This window comes from Choloepus didactylus, chromosome 9, assembly GCF_015220235.1.
Source record: "Choloepus didactylus isolate mChoDid1 chromosome 9, mChoDid1.pri, whole genome shotgun sequence".
In the NCBI taxonomy this organism is placed as follows: domain Eukaryota; kingdom Metazoa; phylum Chordata; class Mammalia; order Pilosa; family Megalonychidae; genus Choloepus; species Choloepus didactylus.
This window is the reverse complement of record NC_051315.1, coordinates 60628463-60644416: the sequence shown is the minus strand read 5'-3', so window position 1 is coordinate 60644416 and position 15954 is coordinate 60628463. Positions and strand designations below refer to the sequence as shown.

General features: G+C 37.7%; 1 protein-coding gene and 1 pseudogene across 1 annotated transcript in view; both read left to right on the top strand.

Moving 5' to 3' along the window:
- Positions 1-15954, top strand: part of METTL8 (methyltransferase like 8) — an 88266-nt gene that overhangs the window by 51768 nt on the left and 20544 nt on the right. The window contains exon 3 of the mRNA XM_037849949.1: positions 4603-4694. Within this exon, the coding sequence (XP_037705877.1) occupies positions 4603-4694 (92 nt within the window). The remainder of the gene's footprint in view (positions 1-4602; positions 4695-15954) is intronic.
- On the top strand, positions 7079-15883 carry LOC119544488 (annotated as a pseudogene).

The following is a 15954-nucleotide window of genomic DNA, read 5'->3' as shown; positions in this document are numbered from 1 at the left end:
CATCTAATTTTTCTCCCATTTTTCCACTCATCTGTCCATACACTGGATAAAGGGAGTGTGAACCCCAAGGTTTTCACAATCACACAGTCACACTGCAAGCTGCATAGTTATACAATCATCTTCAAGAGTCAGGGTCACTGGATTGCAGTTCGACAGCTTCAGGTATTTCCCTCTAGCCATTCCAATACACTCAAAACTAAAAGTGATATCTATATAGCACATAAGAATACCCTCCAGAGTGACTTCTTGACTCCATTTGAAATCTCTCAGCCACTGAAACCTCATTTTGTTTCATCTCTCTTCCCCCTTTTGGTCAAGAAGATTTTCTCAATCCCACAGTGCTGGGTCCAGGCTCATCCCCAGGAGTCATATCCTGCATTGCCAGAAGGATTCACACCCCTGGGAGTCATGTCCCACATAGTGGGGAGGGCAGTGAGTTCACCTGCCTAGTGGGCTTAAAGAGAGAGCCACATCTGAGCAACAAAGAGGCTCTCTGGGAGAGACTTTTTGCCTTTTTTTATCTTAATGGAACTATGTAATAAATATGAATTTGTTATAGAATTAAGAATTATTGAGTAAATAGTTTTAGGTGAAAACTAATAAACTCTATTTCTTCCTTTTATCTAAGAATATTTTATTTTTGATTCACTTGCACCTAATACCTTTGTCAAATTTGTCTTTAAATTGTGTTGTGTAGTGAGACCTTTACATACACTTTAATGACAAAGACTGGAAAACATTCTATCCACATAGTTTTTTCTGGGTGTTTTGGATTATTAAAAATTATATCAGGAAGCAGCACCACATTTAGCAGAATTTTCTATACGTAGGACCCTCAAAAATGTAAATACCCAAGATGGAGCACTTGATGTGTGTTTTAACTTTTCCAAACCCAACCAAATGCACAGTTATTTAGACTGTTGGTTCTATCAACTTAAAGCCAAAGCAAGGAATTATCATTTAGTTGTACCATAGAGATAGAATAGGAAATTTTAAAAATATGTGTATATGAACTGAGGTCACAGGACAGATGACTACCAAAAACTTATGAGACTAGTATCACAAACGATTGTGAAGATTTGTCTTACTCAAAAATCCTATCTTTTATGTTTGAGATTTCTTTTTCTCAAATTCAAATTTTCAGGAAAAATATTAAGTATATTTTGTATCTTCTGCTCAATTCTCTTTTTTTAATTTTTTAAAAGAAAACATATCTTCCTTTTTATTGCTAGGTTTTAGTCCTCAATGATGAGGACTAAAGTTTTAATGACCATCATATGTCTTAAGCATACAATATAGTTTGTGTGTAAATATAGGTTTTTAAAAAATGATCTGTAGTTGAAACAGCTTTACTAACAGTTAAGGGGATTTTAAAACAATTCTCTCTTATTCCACCATTCTAGCATAATAGTTTTCATTTCACTGTTTAGAATCTTCACCCAAATATATATAATTTTATATATAATTATATGCATAATTACAATAAACAATTTTGTGATTTTTTTAACTTCATGTTATCTCATATACCTTTCCATGTTTCATAGCTTTTATATATATCATTGTAAATATCTACATAATATTCCTTTGAGTTAATATAATTTTTTTACTCCCCATCACTGAAGTTGTTTCCAGTATTTTGGCTAGTGTTTCAGCAAATATCTTTGTACATTTAACTTCTCTGTTCTTTTGAGTACTTCATTATGAGAAATCCACAAAAGTACAATTCATGGGTCACACAATATGAGCAATTTTTTTTTCCTTGGGTTTTTGTTGTTGTTGTGAAGTGCCTGATTATTTTTCAGTTTATTTATTTTTCTTCATGCTTCAAAGTTATTGTAGTTGTATTTATTGCTTACAAAAATATAAATGATCCTTATTGCTGGCTATTGGGTTTGGGTATATATGAATCAGACTCTTCTAATATAAAAAACTGCTGTAAAGCCACAGACCTGGAGGAAGTCTCCATAAATACAATGGGAGCATTTTATAGGTTTCTGTGGGGATTCTGTAGCCATACAGTGGAAAACTCTGTTCTGCAGGAGCTTAGGGTATAATATTCCCTTCACTTTGCCATTAAGAAAATGAAGCAACATAAAGAACAGTGTAAGGAAGTTAGAGCAATTTAAGAAAAAACTAAACTCTATTAAATACTCAGGAAGAAGCAAGTTAAACTAACAGTTTAAAACAAATGCTTAAAGCTGAAGAGCACTTATACTCTCATTGTCTCACAGCTTGATTCTTTACAGGGAAATGAATTCTTTTGTTTTCTTTCCTGTATGTTGTAGAAGATTGTAAATGAGAAACTTGTGCCCAGCTTTAATAATACTGGTTTTTTTTAGTAAATGTCTTGTTGCCTTTAATGTCAAAGCTGTCATGTAATAGTATTCTCTCTATATTTATATAGATGGCATATAAAGTATAATTGCCAGCCCCAAATTATACGGGATTGCGTACATATGTTAAAATAAAGTAAAAACAAAAATCTATTTTAATCTCAGTCACTTTTAAAGCAAGTGGCAAAGCTGTGTAATAATTATTTGGGTTGTAAATGATTAGGCTTTATCTGAAATATTGGTGGTTAAATTTATGTCTGTGAAACTCTGAGTTAAAAATAATCATTTGCTTTTCCTGGGGACTTCAGTATATTAGTTTTGATCCTTCTTAAAAGGAAACAGTTCCTCACTTTTCGGTGGTGTTTCTATAGCCAGATCACTTGGGGGTATACCCTGTCATATCTGATGGCCTAAACATGATTTAAAATAGTACCACATTTATCATCATTCCACTCAAACCAGCTCCTTATTCTGTCATTGTTAGCCCCACTTTCTCAAGAACTCAGTTTTAAAAACCCCAGGATCATTTCTGACTCTTAATCGCTCTCCCCAACATCTAGTTAATCTCCAGGTTATAACCACAATTCCTTCAGGATGTCTTCCCGCCACTTCCCCCGCAGTCACCTCCATCATGAGACTCATTATTCCTAGACCACTGCAGTGACCTCTAGTTGGTCTCCCTTCCTCCAGTCCCTGCACTTTATTGTGTCCTGCACATTAATAAACTGTGCAGCTCCACATTTGAGATCCTCTGAAATCTGACCATTACCCAGCTCCCAGCTTCATTTGTGGTTACCCAAGAGAACCAAGCTGTGTGCATAGTCCCAGCTTTATAAAGACATCTGTAATTGTCCCACCTTCTGTCCCCTTCACCGGAGGCCAAACTTACCTCCTCCATTAAGCCTTCTTAATTTCCCCAGCTGCTATTAATTAACTGTACAACCACTTACCAGGTGCAAACCATGTATACTATATTATCATTTACTTTTTATTCGTCTTCCTGTTTTACTAGAATATATACCCATGGAGAGCAAGGATTACATCTTAAATCTCTTGGTGTCCCTTACTGCCTTAGTACAGTAATAATAACAACTCTGGTTGAGAGGCTGGCCTTTAAAGTGAGACAAACCTGAGTGTGAATTCTGGTTTTGCCACTTATCAGCTATGAGACCTTGAGCAAGTTACTAAATTTGTTTCTTTGTATATAAAATGAGCATGATTATTCCCCCTCAAATTGTTTTTGAAAGGATTAAGTAAGACATATACGTATGTAGTATACTTTAGCACAGTGCCTGGCACGTTAATAATGAATGGTAGTAATTACTTTTATAGTAATTATGATTGTGCTAAATGTTTGGTTTGTCAATCACCATAATGATGCACCGCTGAGGATTTTATAACATATCCCTTTCTCATCAATGAGATGACTTCAAATATTATATGATAATAGTGCTAGGTTTTTTCCTTATAGTTGTCAATAGTCTAGATGGAACTTGAATTTAGGGTATTTGATTTTTTTATTGTTTAGAAAAAAATGGTTTATTCCAGGGAATTGCTTCATTCATTTATAACTTTATCTAATACAACAAAAGAAATGTAAACTTTGTAAAAACAAAACACCCTTTTTTGTGTAAAGATGCTGATTCTATTCCAAGAAAGATATTTTGCAACAGAAAATAATATCTGTGCATATGAGGAGAATAAATTCTGAAACTAAAAATACCTATAGTAAGTGCCAAATCTTGGAGAGATGACCCTTCTTTTATGCCACATAAAGTAGTCTATTATTTAAATGAAAATGAATCCATTTACAGAAATTAAAGTAGCTAATATGAAAAATAAATCCAAAGTTACTTTTTAATAAAAGGACAAATATAGGCATGTACAAAATATTTTAAAACTCAAATCTCTTTGATAGCAGAGTTTTAGAATACAAGGATTTATAAAGGGATCATTAAAAAAATTAAAGAATGTCCTATTCATAAAGTAACAAAAAAGGTAAATAAATTTTGACTTACAGTATAAAACAGCAAACTGTACCAGCACCCAAATAATCATGCATCATATCTATAAAGAAGATCTGTAGGAGTTCCAGGGCTGTTCCAGCACTATCAGAAGGAACATCTGACAAAAAATATTCATTTGACATGGAATTAGTTGGTGCCATTTGTCTTTGACTAATCGAGAGTGAAAGATGTGCCCTCTTGTCTCCCTTTTTCTGCCTTTTTCAATTATAAAACATGTTTTATGATATTTTATTTTTTGGTAGGGATCACATGCAATGGTCAAAAGAAGAAGACGCAGCAGCCAGAAAAAAAGTAGAGGAAAACTCAGCTGTGCGAGTCCTCCCAGAAGAACAAGGTAGCCCACTACATGTTAGCTCCTGGAGCCGCGCTTTTCTGTTTCACCTTCCACTGATTCAGTTCACACTTTATTTCCCTCTTACTCTGTCATTACTTTTGAGAGTTCTTAGCTTCCTCCTGTACCAATTCATGTGTTCCATTCGAGAGAATGCCCAGTTCTTCAGTGTAGTGGGACCAAGGTTAATGAAATAAATTATGTCTTCACCCGATAATTGGTCTTTTGGTAGTTGTATTACTGCTTTGTCTGGGAGACAGACAGACATACACACACACACACAGCATTTCAAACAAAATATGAAAATATAACTTTAAAGTTCTCGTCTTGCTATGCTTTTTTTTCAGTATGCTATTGTGCATTTACTTGCTAGAAAATGTCAACAAATTAAAAAACTGAGTGAAGAAGGTAAATTCATATCAAAATGTTGCTGGTCTTTTAGGATAAACATAAAGTTTCATTGAAGATTTAGGCCCTTTTCCTGGAGGCCTTTGATCTTTAGACTTTAACTGAAGTAAGGCCTTGCTGACCTTCAAAAATTGCTTTTAAAAAAATTTGCCTATGTCCTTCTCACCATAAAGCCAGGAACCTATAGATACCTTGCTTAATCCCTATACTCTCTCTAGATAGGATTTTCCATCTTGTTTTTCTTAAAATGACTTCTCCTTTAGAATAGATTGGTTCTTTTTTTGTTTTTCAAGTTTATTGAAGTATCACATACATATTTGCAGGCATCATAAATGAATTTTCACAAAGCTAATACACCTATGTAACTAGCACCTACATTCAGAAACACAATACTAGCATGTAACCAGAAGCTCTCTCATGCTCCTTCCCAGTTACAACAATTTCCCCTTCAGCCCCTGCAACGAGCAATCACCTTTCTGGCTTCTAATGCCATAGATTAATTTTGCCAGAACAACTTGGTTATCATCATCATTTCTGTCGGTCTTTTAGAAACACTGATGCAACCATTAGATAGATCAGGGGTTGGCAAGCTATGGCCCATGGGTCAAATCCTGCTCACTGCTTGTTTTTATAAATAAAGTTTTATTGGGCACAAACACACTCATTTGTTTATTGTCTATGGCTGCTTTCAAGCTATGACCACAGAATTTAATAGTTGCAACAGATACCATATGACCCACAAAGACCAAAATATTTACTATTTGGCCCTTTACAGAAAAAGTTTGCCAACTCTGAGATAGAATCTTGATTCTAGATTGATCAGCTGTCCTGAAACTCCCCGGGGAGAGAGGTTTGCATTCCTCTGTGGAAGCCAAGCATTGTGAAAATCATTAATCCCACTGGTAGGTAACTACTATTCTAGTGATTTTAGTCTGAGGCTGAAGTTTTCAGAAAAGGTAGCTGTGGAAACTGAGCTGATATAATAAGCCAGCCCTCATTAGCCATGAAGAGGGCAATGATGACCTGTCTTATCCTCTGGCATCAGTTGCTATTCTTTAGAGCTAGTTCTCCTTCATTTAAGCATTGATGTGTCCCAAAGGATGGACAGGAAAGAAGAGCACCTGATCCACAGTGGAACCATTCTATTTTTATGAGCTCCGGCCATGCAGTCCTAGCATGAGATGTGGCTAGGGAGCATTGGGGTTGGATTTGAGGGTGCATACCAGTGGCAGTTCTCTTACTCGCAAATCAGCCAATGTCACATTCCTTTGCAGGAACTCTGTCACACTGTTTCTGAGGAAGTATAACTGCTTCTTTGCCAGCAGCTGCACAGACATATTTTCCACATTACTCAAGGTTCCGCTAGTGGCCACCTGGATGTAACAGAGTCAAGCCTAAACTGAATTTAAAAGTTACCAGTCATCTTAATTCATTTCCAGAGGTTAAAAATTATCCATCATATATGTCCTGATAATATGAGAAACCAAAGATTTTTTTCACCCTCTTTTGAATATTTCTGTTTAGAACATGAATAGATGAGCAGTGCTGATAATGTTCCTACAGTGCTCTGTACATGGCTGCCTGTTTTGGCCTATTTATGTTAACAATGAACTTGAGCGTAGCTAATGAGAAGGTTATTTTAAGGCCTTGGAAACTACAGTAAAGGAAAATGACAGTTTCCACAGAATCACAGTGTGACTGAAATAGCAAGGTGGTGACTGGCCTCTTTCTTTAGAAGCAGGAAAAGCAGGAATGATGATACTGCTTTGAAGCATTTGATGTTCTTATTAGCATGTCCCAGTCTCTTTCTGAGCAGGTTTTCTGGCTGCTGTGGAGACACAGAACAAAAGATTGCATTTTTAAATGACTCAAAGTGGTAGAGGTTTCTACCGGGTCCTCTCTGCACCCCACCCTTAACATTACTTAGTTCGGTGGAGTTCACATGTGTCAGGGAACCAATACAGGGAGAGGAAAGCACGATGGGGGTGATTGTTTCATCACATTTAACCACGGTGGAACAGAGCAGCAGTGCTGAGGCTGCTGGGAGGGTAGCAAAGAAAGAAAACTTTTGTTCTGAGAAACTATGATGAGTGATGGGACATTACAGTGAGAGTAAAGACCTACCCAGCTACTCAATCCAATCTCTGCTAAGGATCATAGACCTACTAGGCTGCAGAAGCCATAGACAAGGCTTATGATTTGGTACTTGATGCCTCTGATGAATATGGGTCAAGGTGAATAGATCCATTTAAAAGCTCTGCTCCCAAACTACAAGACCACCAAGGAAGCTTTGATATGGTTCTCTATTAATCACCATCTCTTCTTATTTATCAGTGACCTAACTTTGAAAGAGCCAGCTTTCTCCTACACAAAGTATTCCATATGCAGATTATTGTACAGCTAAAGCACTGCCTATTGATTTTTATCTCACTTAATTTAATGCCACTGGGAGGAAATACTGGTTGTTCTCTGGCACTGGCCAATTCTCCACCTTTCTTTCGGTCTCTATATCATTTCTCCTGTCACTCCCATTTCCCATTTCCCACCTATTGTCTCAGCTGTTGATGAGAACTGAAGTTGGGAAATACACTCCTGTTTCTGAGAATAAGAACTTATCTGTCACAGATAATATAGTCTTTTGCCAAGGAACGATTGACATTTCATTTCTCTGATGAAAATGTATAGCCTCCAGGTGCTCATTAGCAATATTTCTTTCAATTAGGTTAACCAGATTAACAATTTTTAATCCTACATTTCCTTTTGGTCATTTCTTTTAAATTTTATTATAGCCCAAATATCTTTTAAAAATAGGTTAATTCAGAGAAATGAGAAAGATACATTTGGCAGTTTTTTAGTTAACATGATTATATTTTATAATTTCCTGAAAACATCTCCAGTGTGTTATATCTCAGCTGGTTATTTAGCAAATGTAATGGGTTTTTAAAACCTAATAACAAAAGCAGCTGCTATTTTTAGTTTAAAATACCCTTGTAAATAACTACCTACCTAGGATGAGTTATGTCATTATGTCAAGCAGAATAGTGAATCTCAACTATATCTTACCTTCTTAATACCTTACCACCTGAAGAGAAAAAGAGAAACTTAAAGTATATGCTGATAAATTTAGGGTACTTGCTTATAAGTCTGCTTTGGTTGCTCAAAACTGCATGCAGTGCTCTCAGAAATATACTTTTAATTTCAAAACTTTTAGAGTCCTCCTTTATTAGACAAGGAACTTTATCAGTGGCACGTGGAAATTTCCAACTTTGAAAGTTCAGGTATTTGCGTAATTGATGTGCAAAAATAACTTTAAATTGCTTTTGGTTACATAGCAACTTAGAATAAATTTTCATAATTCATATTAATCATATCATATATGTCAGAGATACATAAATGGTTTAATTCAATTTCTTAATTGTGATATTCAGTGTGACTCAGGGTGAATTCTGAATACTTAAATATGGTTAGTGTGTTACAGTCCTTCTTCCCCTCAGCAGTTCTGAATTTAATAAGTGAATAATTGAGAAGTTGTTTCATCGGGCTGTGGTTAAACAGATCACTGCATCTCTTTTCCTGCCACTGGCATATACACTTTGTAACCTAGTAAAGGAAAAGGAAAAAAATGTTCCTCCAAGAAAAATTTATCATTAATAGATCTGTTTTAGAAGGTCAGTTAGACAAGATGAAGGACAGGTTTCTCCATACTATATTCTTTCATCATTGTTGATCTGAACTTGTGGTGAGTTAACAGTAAGTTGGGACCAAATTTTTCACTCATGGTCAGAGAATTAACTCTTCCAATTCCTCTGTTATCATAGAGGCTCTTGCAGTTCAGGAAATTAAATCATACACTGAAAGTGTTTGTTGTCACATAATCATAATTATGATGAGTTTAACTGAGCTCCTCTGGGGTCTTAAAAGCTGAACCTATGGAGTTACTAGCATTGATTGGAGATAGTGCTGAAAGCACAACCTTAAGTAGCAAAAAAATTCCAGCCCTTCAGCCTTTACTCAGTCCATCCTGGGTGCTACTTCTTGGTTCTGTTGGTTCTGTCTCAGTCCTACAAACCTGTCTATTCTTGGGAACAGTTTATGCTTCCATTACTCATCATCATTTCATCATATAACCTTGTATAGTTTATATTTTATATAATTCTAAGAATGAGGTTTAATTAATTCTATATTTCTGATGTGTTTTAATGAAGGTTAACTCCATTAGGCATTAGATTTACAATTTGCTTATACTGATTAGAAATCACACTGGAGTTCTAATTTCAACTTGATGCTTTGTAATTGAGATAAAAATACAAAATCAGAAAAACAGATTATTTTCAGAGATATCTTGGAGGGGGTTAATACTGACCTTGTGTTAGGAAGGCAGTATAGTATAATGGTTGAGGGCAAGGGCTTTAGAGTCCAACAGATTTGGTTCAGGGCCGAGCTCTGCTTGTTACAGCCCAGCTGTAAGAAGCAGAGCCAGGGAAAATTGGGAAAATTTTTTATCCCCCTGATCTTTAATTACTTTATCTGTAAATTAGAATAACAATATGCCTATCTCAGAGATATTGTTAGGATTAAGTGAAAAAAAAAAAATCCAAGTAAAGTATTTGACATAGTGCCTGGCACATAATAAACAATAAATGTTGTTATTTTTAATGTTGTTGTTACTGGTATAATGATTTATGTAGTTGTTTAATTTTTTTCTCCTAATTCCTGAGTAGGAGACACTTGAAAGGGGGGGTCTTGAAAGTGTTTATATTAACAGATTTTGACCATTGTCTTCTAATAGCAATCAGGTCATTTTTAAAGATTAGGTAGGTTAGGGTTGAATTAAGTTGCTTCATATATTTGGCATTTGAATCAGATAGCAGTCACCTCACTAGATTCATTTTCTTTATAAACTGTAGAAATTAAAACAGTAGCATAAGCCCATGTTTAAAATAGCAGTCTGATCTAAGATTTTGTAGTTTATAGAACTGATAATATTTAATGTTCTACATAAATTCATGGGGTTTAATAGGAAAGTACAGAGAGAACCTAAGATGGTGGCTAGGTGAGACAGGGCAAAAAAACACCTCCATAAAAAATACTAGATTAAAACCAGAAAGTGACCCAGAACACCAGTTCCAGTGATATACCAGCCAGACAAAGTCTACTAAATACACAGGGACTGTGCATTTGGTGAAACTGGGAGTCTGCATTCTGAAACGAGTCAGTGAGCTGGCTGAAAGTCCAGTGGCTGCCCTGAGGTGTGGGGAAACAGTGGGCTTTCCTTTGGAGATGGACTAGTTCTTTAAAAAAAAAAAAAAGCCTGGGAGCAGCTGCGGATACAACAGGGAGATCTGCACAGTGAAGCACAGCAGGAGCGGGCTGGGCCAACACCTCAGGGTCTGGCTGGAGGATACACCTTCCCACACCTGCTGAATCTCGGGACCAGGGGAGCAGAGGGGAGTCAAAGGAAAAAAAAAAACGTGCCCCTTGCAACCATCTCCCCAACAGGCTGGGGACACTTCTACCCAGGGCCGGACCCACAGCCCAGAGCCGCGTCAAGACACCAAGTGTGACGAGGAGTCTTTCCCACAGCACCACGCACACGCCACAATATCAGCCGTGGACAGTGGCCTTTAGTGCACTCACAGCTCATTGTCCCAGAGCTGGGAGGGCAGAGCTGTGCGAAAAAGGAGAAGTTAATGTGTCCCATTCAACCATCTTTGAAGCGGGCTGGGAACGCCCCTGCAAGGCCCGGCGACCCAGGGCTTCCCTGGCAGCTGGCACACACTTGTGACATGGCACGGCCTTCCTTCAGCAGAGGTCCTGGAAGAGCACGTCTGGGAAGGGGGACTCGCTCAGAAATCCCAGGGACCCTACGCCAATACCAAGGACTTGTGGGTCAGCAGCAGAGACAATCTGTGGCAAGACTGAAATGAAGGCTTAGTCTCTTGCAACAGCATTAAATCTCCGGGAACACCTGGGAGATTTGATTATTAAAGCTGCCCTGACTCCCTAACTGCTCAGACACATGCCCCACATTCAGGGCAGACAGCACCAACAACACACCCAAATTTAGTGCACCAATTGAACCCCACAAGAATCAGATCCCCACACACCACAAAGACAAAGTTGGGGAGAACTGACTTGAGGGGAATAGGTGACTCACGGACACCATCTGCTGGTTAGGTAGAGAAAGTGTACACCACCAAGCTGTAATTCTGACAAATTAGAGATCAAGTAAAGCAAATGCCAAGAGGCCAAAAACAACAGAAAATCTTAAAGCATATGATAAAAACAGACAATATGGAGAACCCAAACCCAAACACCCAAATCAAAAGATCAGAAGACACACAGTACTTGGCGCAATTAATCAAAGATCTAAAGACAGACAATGAGAGCATGGCACAGGATATAAAGGACATGAAGAAGAGCATGGCACAGGATATAAAGGACATAAAGAAGACCCTAGAAGAGCATAAAGAAGAAATTGCAAGAGTAAATAAAAAAATAGAAGATCTTATGGAAATAAAAGAAACTGTTAGCCAAATCAAAAAGACTCTGGACACTTATAATACAAGATTAGAGGAAGCTGAACAACAACTCAGCCTCCTCAAAGACCACAGAACGGAAAATGAAAGAATAAAAGAAAGAATGGGGAAAAAAAACAAAAAAATCGAAACAGATCTCAGGGATATGATAGATAAAATAAAACGTCTGAATTTAAGAATCATTGGTGTCCCAGAAGGGGAAGAGAAGGGTAAAGGTCTAGAAAGAGTATTCAAAGAAATTGTTGGGAAAAATTTCCCAAACCTTCTACATAATATAAATACACAAAGCATAAATGCCCAGCGAACTCCAAATAGAATAAATCCAAATAAACCCACTCCAAGACATATTCTGATCAGACTGTCAAATACTGAAGACAAGGAGCAAATTCTGAAAGCAGCAAGAGAAAAGAAATTCACCACATACAAAGGAAACAACATAAGACTAAGTAGTGACTACTCAGTGGCCACCATGGAGGTGAGAAGGCAGTGGCATGACATATTTAAAATTCTGAGAGAGAAAAATTTCCAACCAAGAATACTTTATCCAGCAAAACTCACCTTCAAATTTGAGGCAGAGCTTAAATTTTTCACAGACAAACAAATGCTGAGAAATTTTGCTAATAAAAGACCTACCCTACTTCACATACTAAAGGGAGCCCTACCAACAGAGAAACAAAGAAAGGAGAGAGAGATATAGAGAATTTTAACAGATATATATAGAACATTACATCCCAGGTCACTGGGACACACATTATTCTTTAGTGATCATGGACCTTTCTCCAGAATGGACCTTACGCTGGGACATAAAACAAGCCTCAATAAATTTAAAAAAAAAAAAAAATGAATTTGTTTAAAGCACATTCTCTGACCACAATGGAATACAAATAGAAGTCAATAACCATCAGAGACTTGGAGAATTCACAAACACCCAGAGGATAAAAATGAGGGAGAGATGAAAACATTCCCAGGTAATCAAAAGCTGAGGGACTTCATCACCAGTTGATCAGTCCTATAAGAAATGCTAAAGGGAGTTGAGCAGGCAGAAAGGAAGGGACACTAAACAATTGACTGAAACTACATGAAGAAATAAAGATTTCCAGTAAAGATCACATGGTAAATATAAATACCAATACTACCATATTTTTGATTTGTAACTCCCCTATTTACTTCCTACAGGATCTAAAATCCCTAAACTGTAATGATAAATCAGTGGTTTTGGACTCAATGTAAAATATGTAATTTTTGACAAGAACTACATAAAGGTGGGAGAATGATGGAGTATAGGAACATAGTTTATATGTCCTGTTGAAGTTAAGTTGGTATCAAAGAAAAACAAGATTGCTGTAGATTTAAGATGTTAAATTTAAGCCCCACGGTAAACATAATGAAAGTATCAGAGAATATGACCATAGAGATAGGGGTGAAGGGAAATTTCTAGTAATGGATGGTGGGAAAGAGCATTACAACATTCTAAATGTGATTAATCCCACTAATGGAATGCTAGGGAGGGGTTGGAATGGGAAGATTTAGGCTGTATATATGTTTCCACAATTGAAAATAATGTCTAAATAGATGACAATTAAATGCCAAGGATGATCCTGGTTGGGATCTGAGGATGGAGGAGAGGAGGCTCAAAGGGACGCAGGTGGGACATAAGAAAAAAAACAAAAAGGAAATATAGAATGTAAGCTTTGTATCAATGTTGAATTTCTTGAACTTCTTAGCTGCGCTTAATGGGATTGCATAAAAGAATGTTCTTGTCCATGGGAAAGGTATATGTGAATTATATTGTTTGTTCAAAGATGTGTGCAGCTTGCTCTCATGTTCAGGGGACAGAGCAATAGATGATGGATGATAGGGAGGGAGGGATGGAGGGAGAGAGGGAGGGAAAGAAAGAAATGATGGTGTGACAGATGTTAAAATTGGTGGATTGGGGTAGCAGGGGAGGGGGTTGGGGTATGCTGGAGTTCTATATATGGGGTCTGTATTTTTTTTGCAACTGTTCCTGTAAGTTTCAATTTATTTCAAAATAAAATTTTAAAAAAATAGGAAAGTACATAGAATTTTTAGAGTTTAAAAGGCTTTAGAAATGTTCTAGTTAAACCCCTTATCAGATGAAGAAACTAGGCAAGTTGAATGAAGAATTCAGTTAAGATTCTTTATCTTTGTGTAAGATGTAGGCAAAATTTTGCAAAAGAAAGAACTACCTAATAATCATTAAATTGTTACCATTAAATTTGATGGTTCCAGTTTTTCATCTGATTATTATGAATGAATATAAAATATATTTTACAGAATTGTAACCAGCCTATATACCATTCTACATGATGACTGTTTTCTCTTAACATTATTATCCTTTAATTTTTAATTGCTAGATAAGGTTACCCTGTTTTGATATGCTTTAGTTTACTTAGTCATCCCTATGTTGGGCATTTGAGCTCTTTCCCACTTTTTCCTATTATAAATAATACTGCTGTGAACATCTTTTTTTTCCAAGTTACTCCTTACCTGTCCCTTCCTTGTTAATTCCTTAGGGAATATTCCCATGAATTAATCAAGGTGTAGTAATACATTCTAGTTACTGATACTTACGGTTCAAACTCACTTCATAAGAAACTTAGTACTGGAAACTCAAATACTAGAGATCTGACTATTTATAGATTTTCTTAGACAGCTGCCTTTTATTAGGCTGAGAATATTTTACCAGCCTGAAGTGAGTTTCAAAGAGAGCTACAGAGAGAGGTTTTAAGGTAAAGGAAGAAGACAAAAGGCATGTGAAGGCCCTGGGAAAATTTAACAGTTTTCTAGTTCCTCTTAATCACATTTTCAGAATGTTGTTTTATTTCATACACAGTGTATCAGGTACACTCCTGTTTTTAATAGTAGATATAGAACTATATTAAAGATAAATTTACAACACTTTTAGATGAACCATAAATAGGCTTCCTTCTATTAGTGCAGATGTGAACATGTGTTTTGGACTTCAACATAATGTAATTCTTTTGTTACAGAGATCCACTTTCTCAGCCCTGAAATACAGTTGGGAGTTTCTGTCTTTATAGCAGTCCTGCTGCCAGATACCATTCAGCCTTGATGGGAAGGAAGTCTTGTGGCCAGATGGGTGGAGATCCATGGTACAAGGCCATAAAGATAAAAATGGAAAGAAGAAAAGGAAAACATTAAGAGGTTCAGACAGGGCTTTATGAACAAAGATAAACCTAAATGCAGGCAACTACTGGTTCTGAGGCTAAGGGCTTCTTTAAAATCATGAGGGAAAAAGAGTCCTTTATTTTCGTTTAATTTATTTTTTGACTGGATAGTGAATTCACATCAGTCAAAATTCAAGTTAGGCTCTCCAGCTCTGCTCTCCCAGTTGGAGCCAAGCAGCTGACCCAGCTGAGCTGATCAGGCAAGGTCAGCCCTGTCACCTGAGCCTCCTCTCCCACCACCACAGCCCCCCACCCACGCAGCCACTAGGCTGCTGGATGCCCCACAGACCCGCGAGCACTCACCATCCCCCGTGCTGAGCAACGTGGTCCCCAACCAGCCGCCCACTTTCTGCACAAGGGCCTTGTCGGTAACGGTGCAGGCCTCGCAAGGCCAGGTCTCCAGGGGCGTCTGCAAATGCTTTGCCGATCCCAGGGCCATGGCTTCATTACGCCGGCCGGCGGTGGCCCCCTGCATCTTCCTGCAAATCTCGAACGTGAAAGGGGATTATGTCCCAGTGGAAGGCATCGAGGTCTCCTACAAGTTGTGCTCCGTCCTGTCCAAGAACAAGAAGGTGCAGCCCGTGGAGGGGGTCATCACGCCTGGCAGCAAGTATGATGACTGGTCTAGGCAGGTCGTTGGCTCCTCCTTCTCTTGGGCAGAGAAACTGCGGGGAGGAGGAGGCAGGAGCAGACCGAAGATGCCGTTTGACAGCGCGAGATAGGGCTTCAAAGGAGCAGGGTCCCTTTCAAGCAACCTCGGGGAGGAAGGGAAGTGGGAGGCCCTGAGCCAAGGATAGGGCACCATCAGCACAACCTCTGACCATTGCAACAACCTCTCACCCTCTGCAAAGCATTAAAAAAAAAAATTAAAATGAGTATTCTCCCTCAAACCCTGGTTCCCAGCACCTCAGTTCCCCTTCTTAGAGGCAACCTCTGTTACTCATTATGTGATTATCCTTCCAGAAGTATTCTGTACATATGCAAGCAAACGTGTATATGCATACATGTATGTGGGTATATGCAAACACATGTTCTTTTTCTTTTTCACAAATGATTGTATAATATATGCACTGTTCTACACCTTGCTTTTTCACCTGACATCAAATC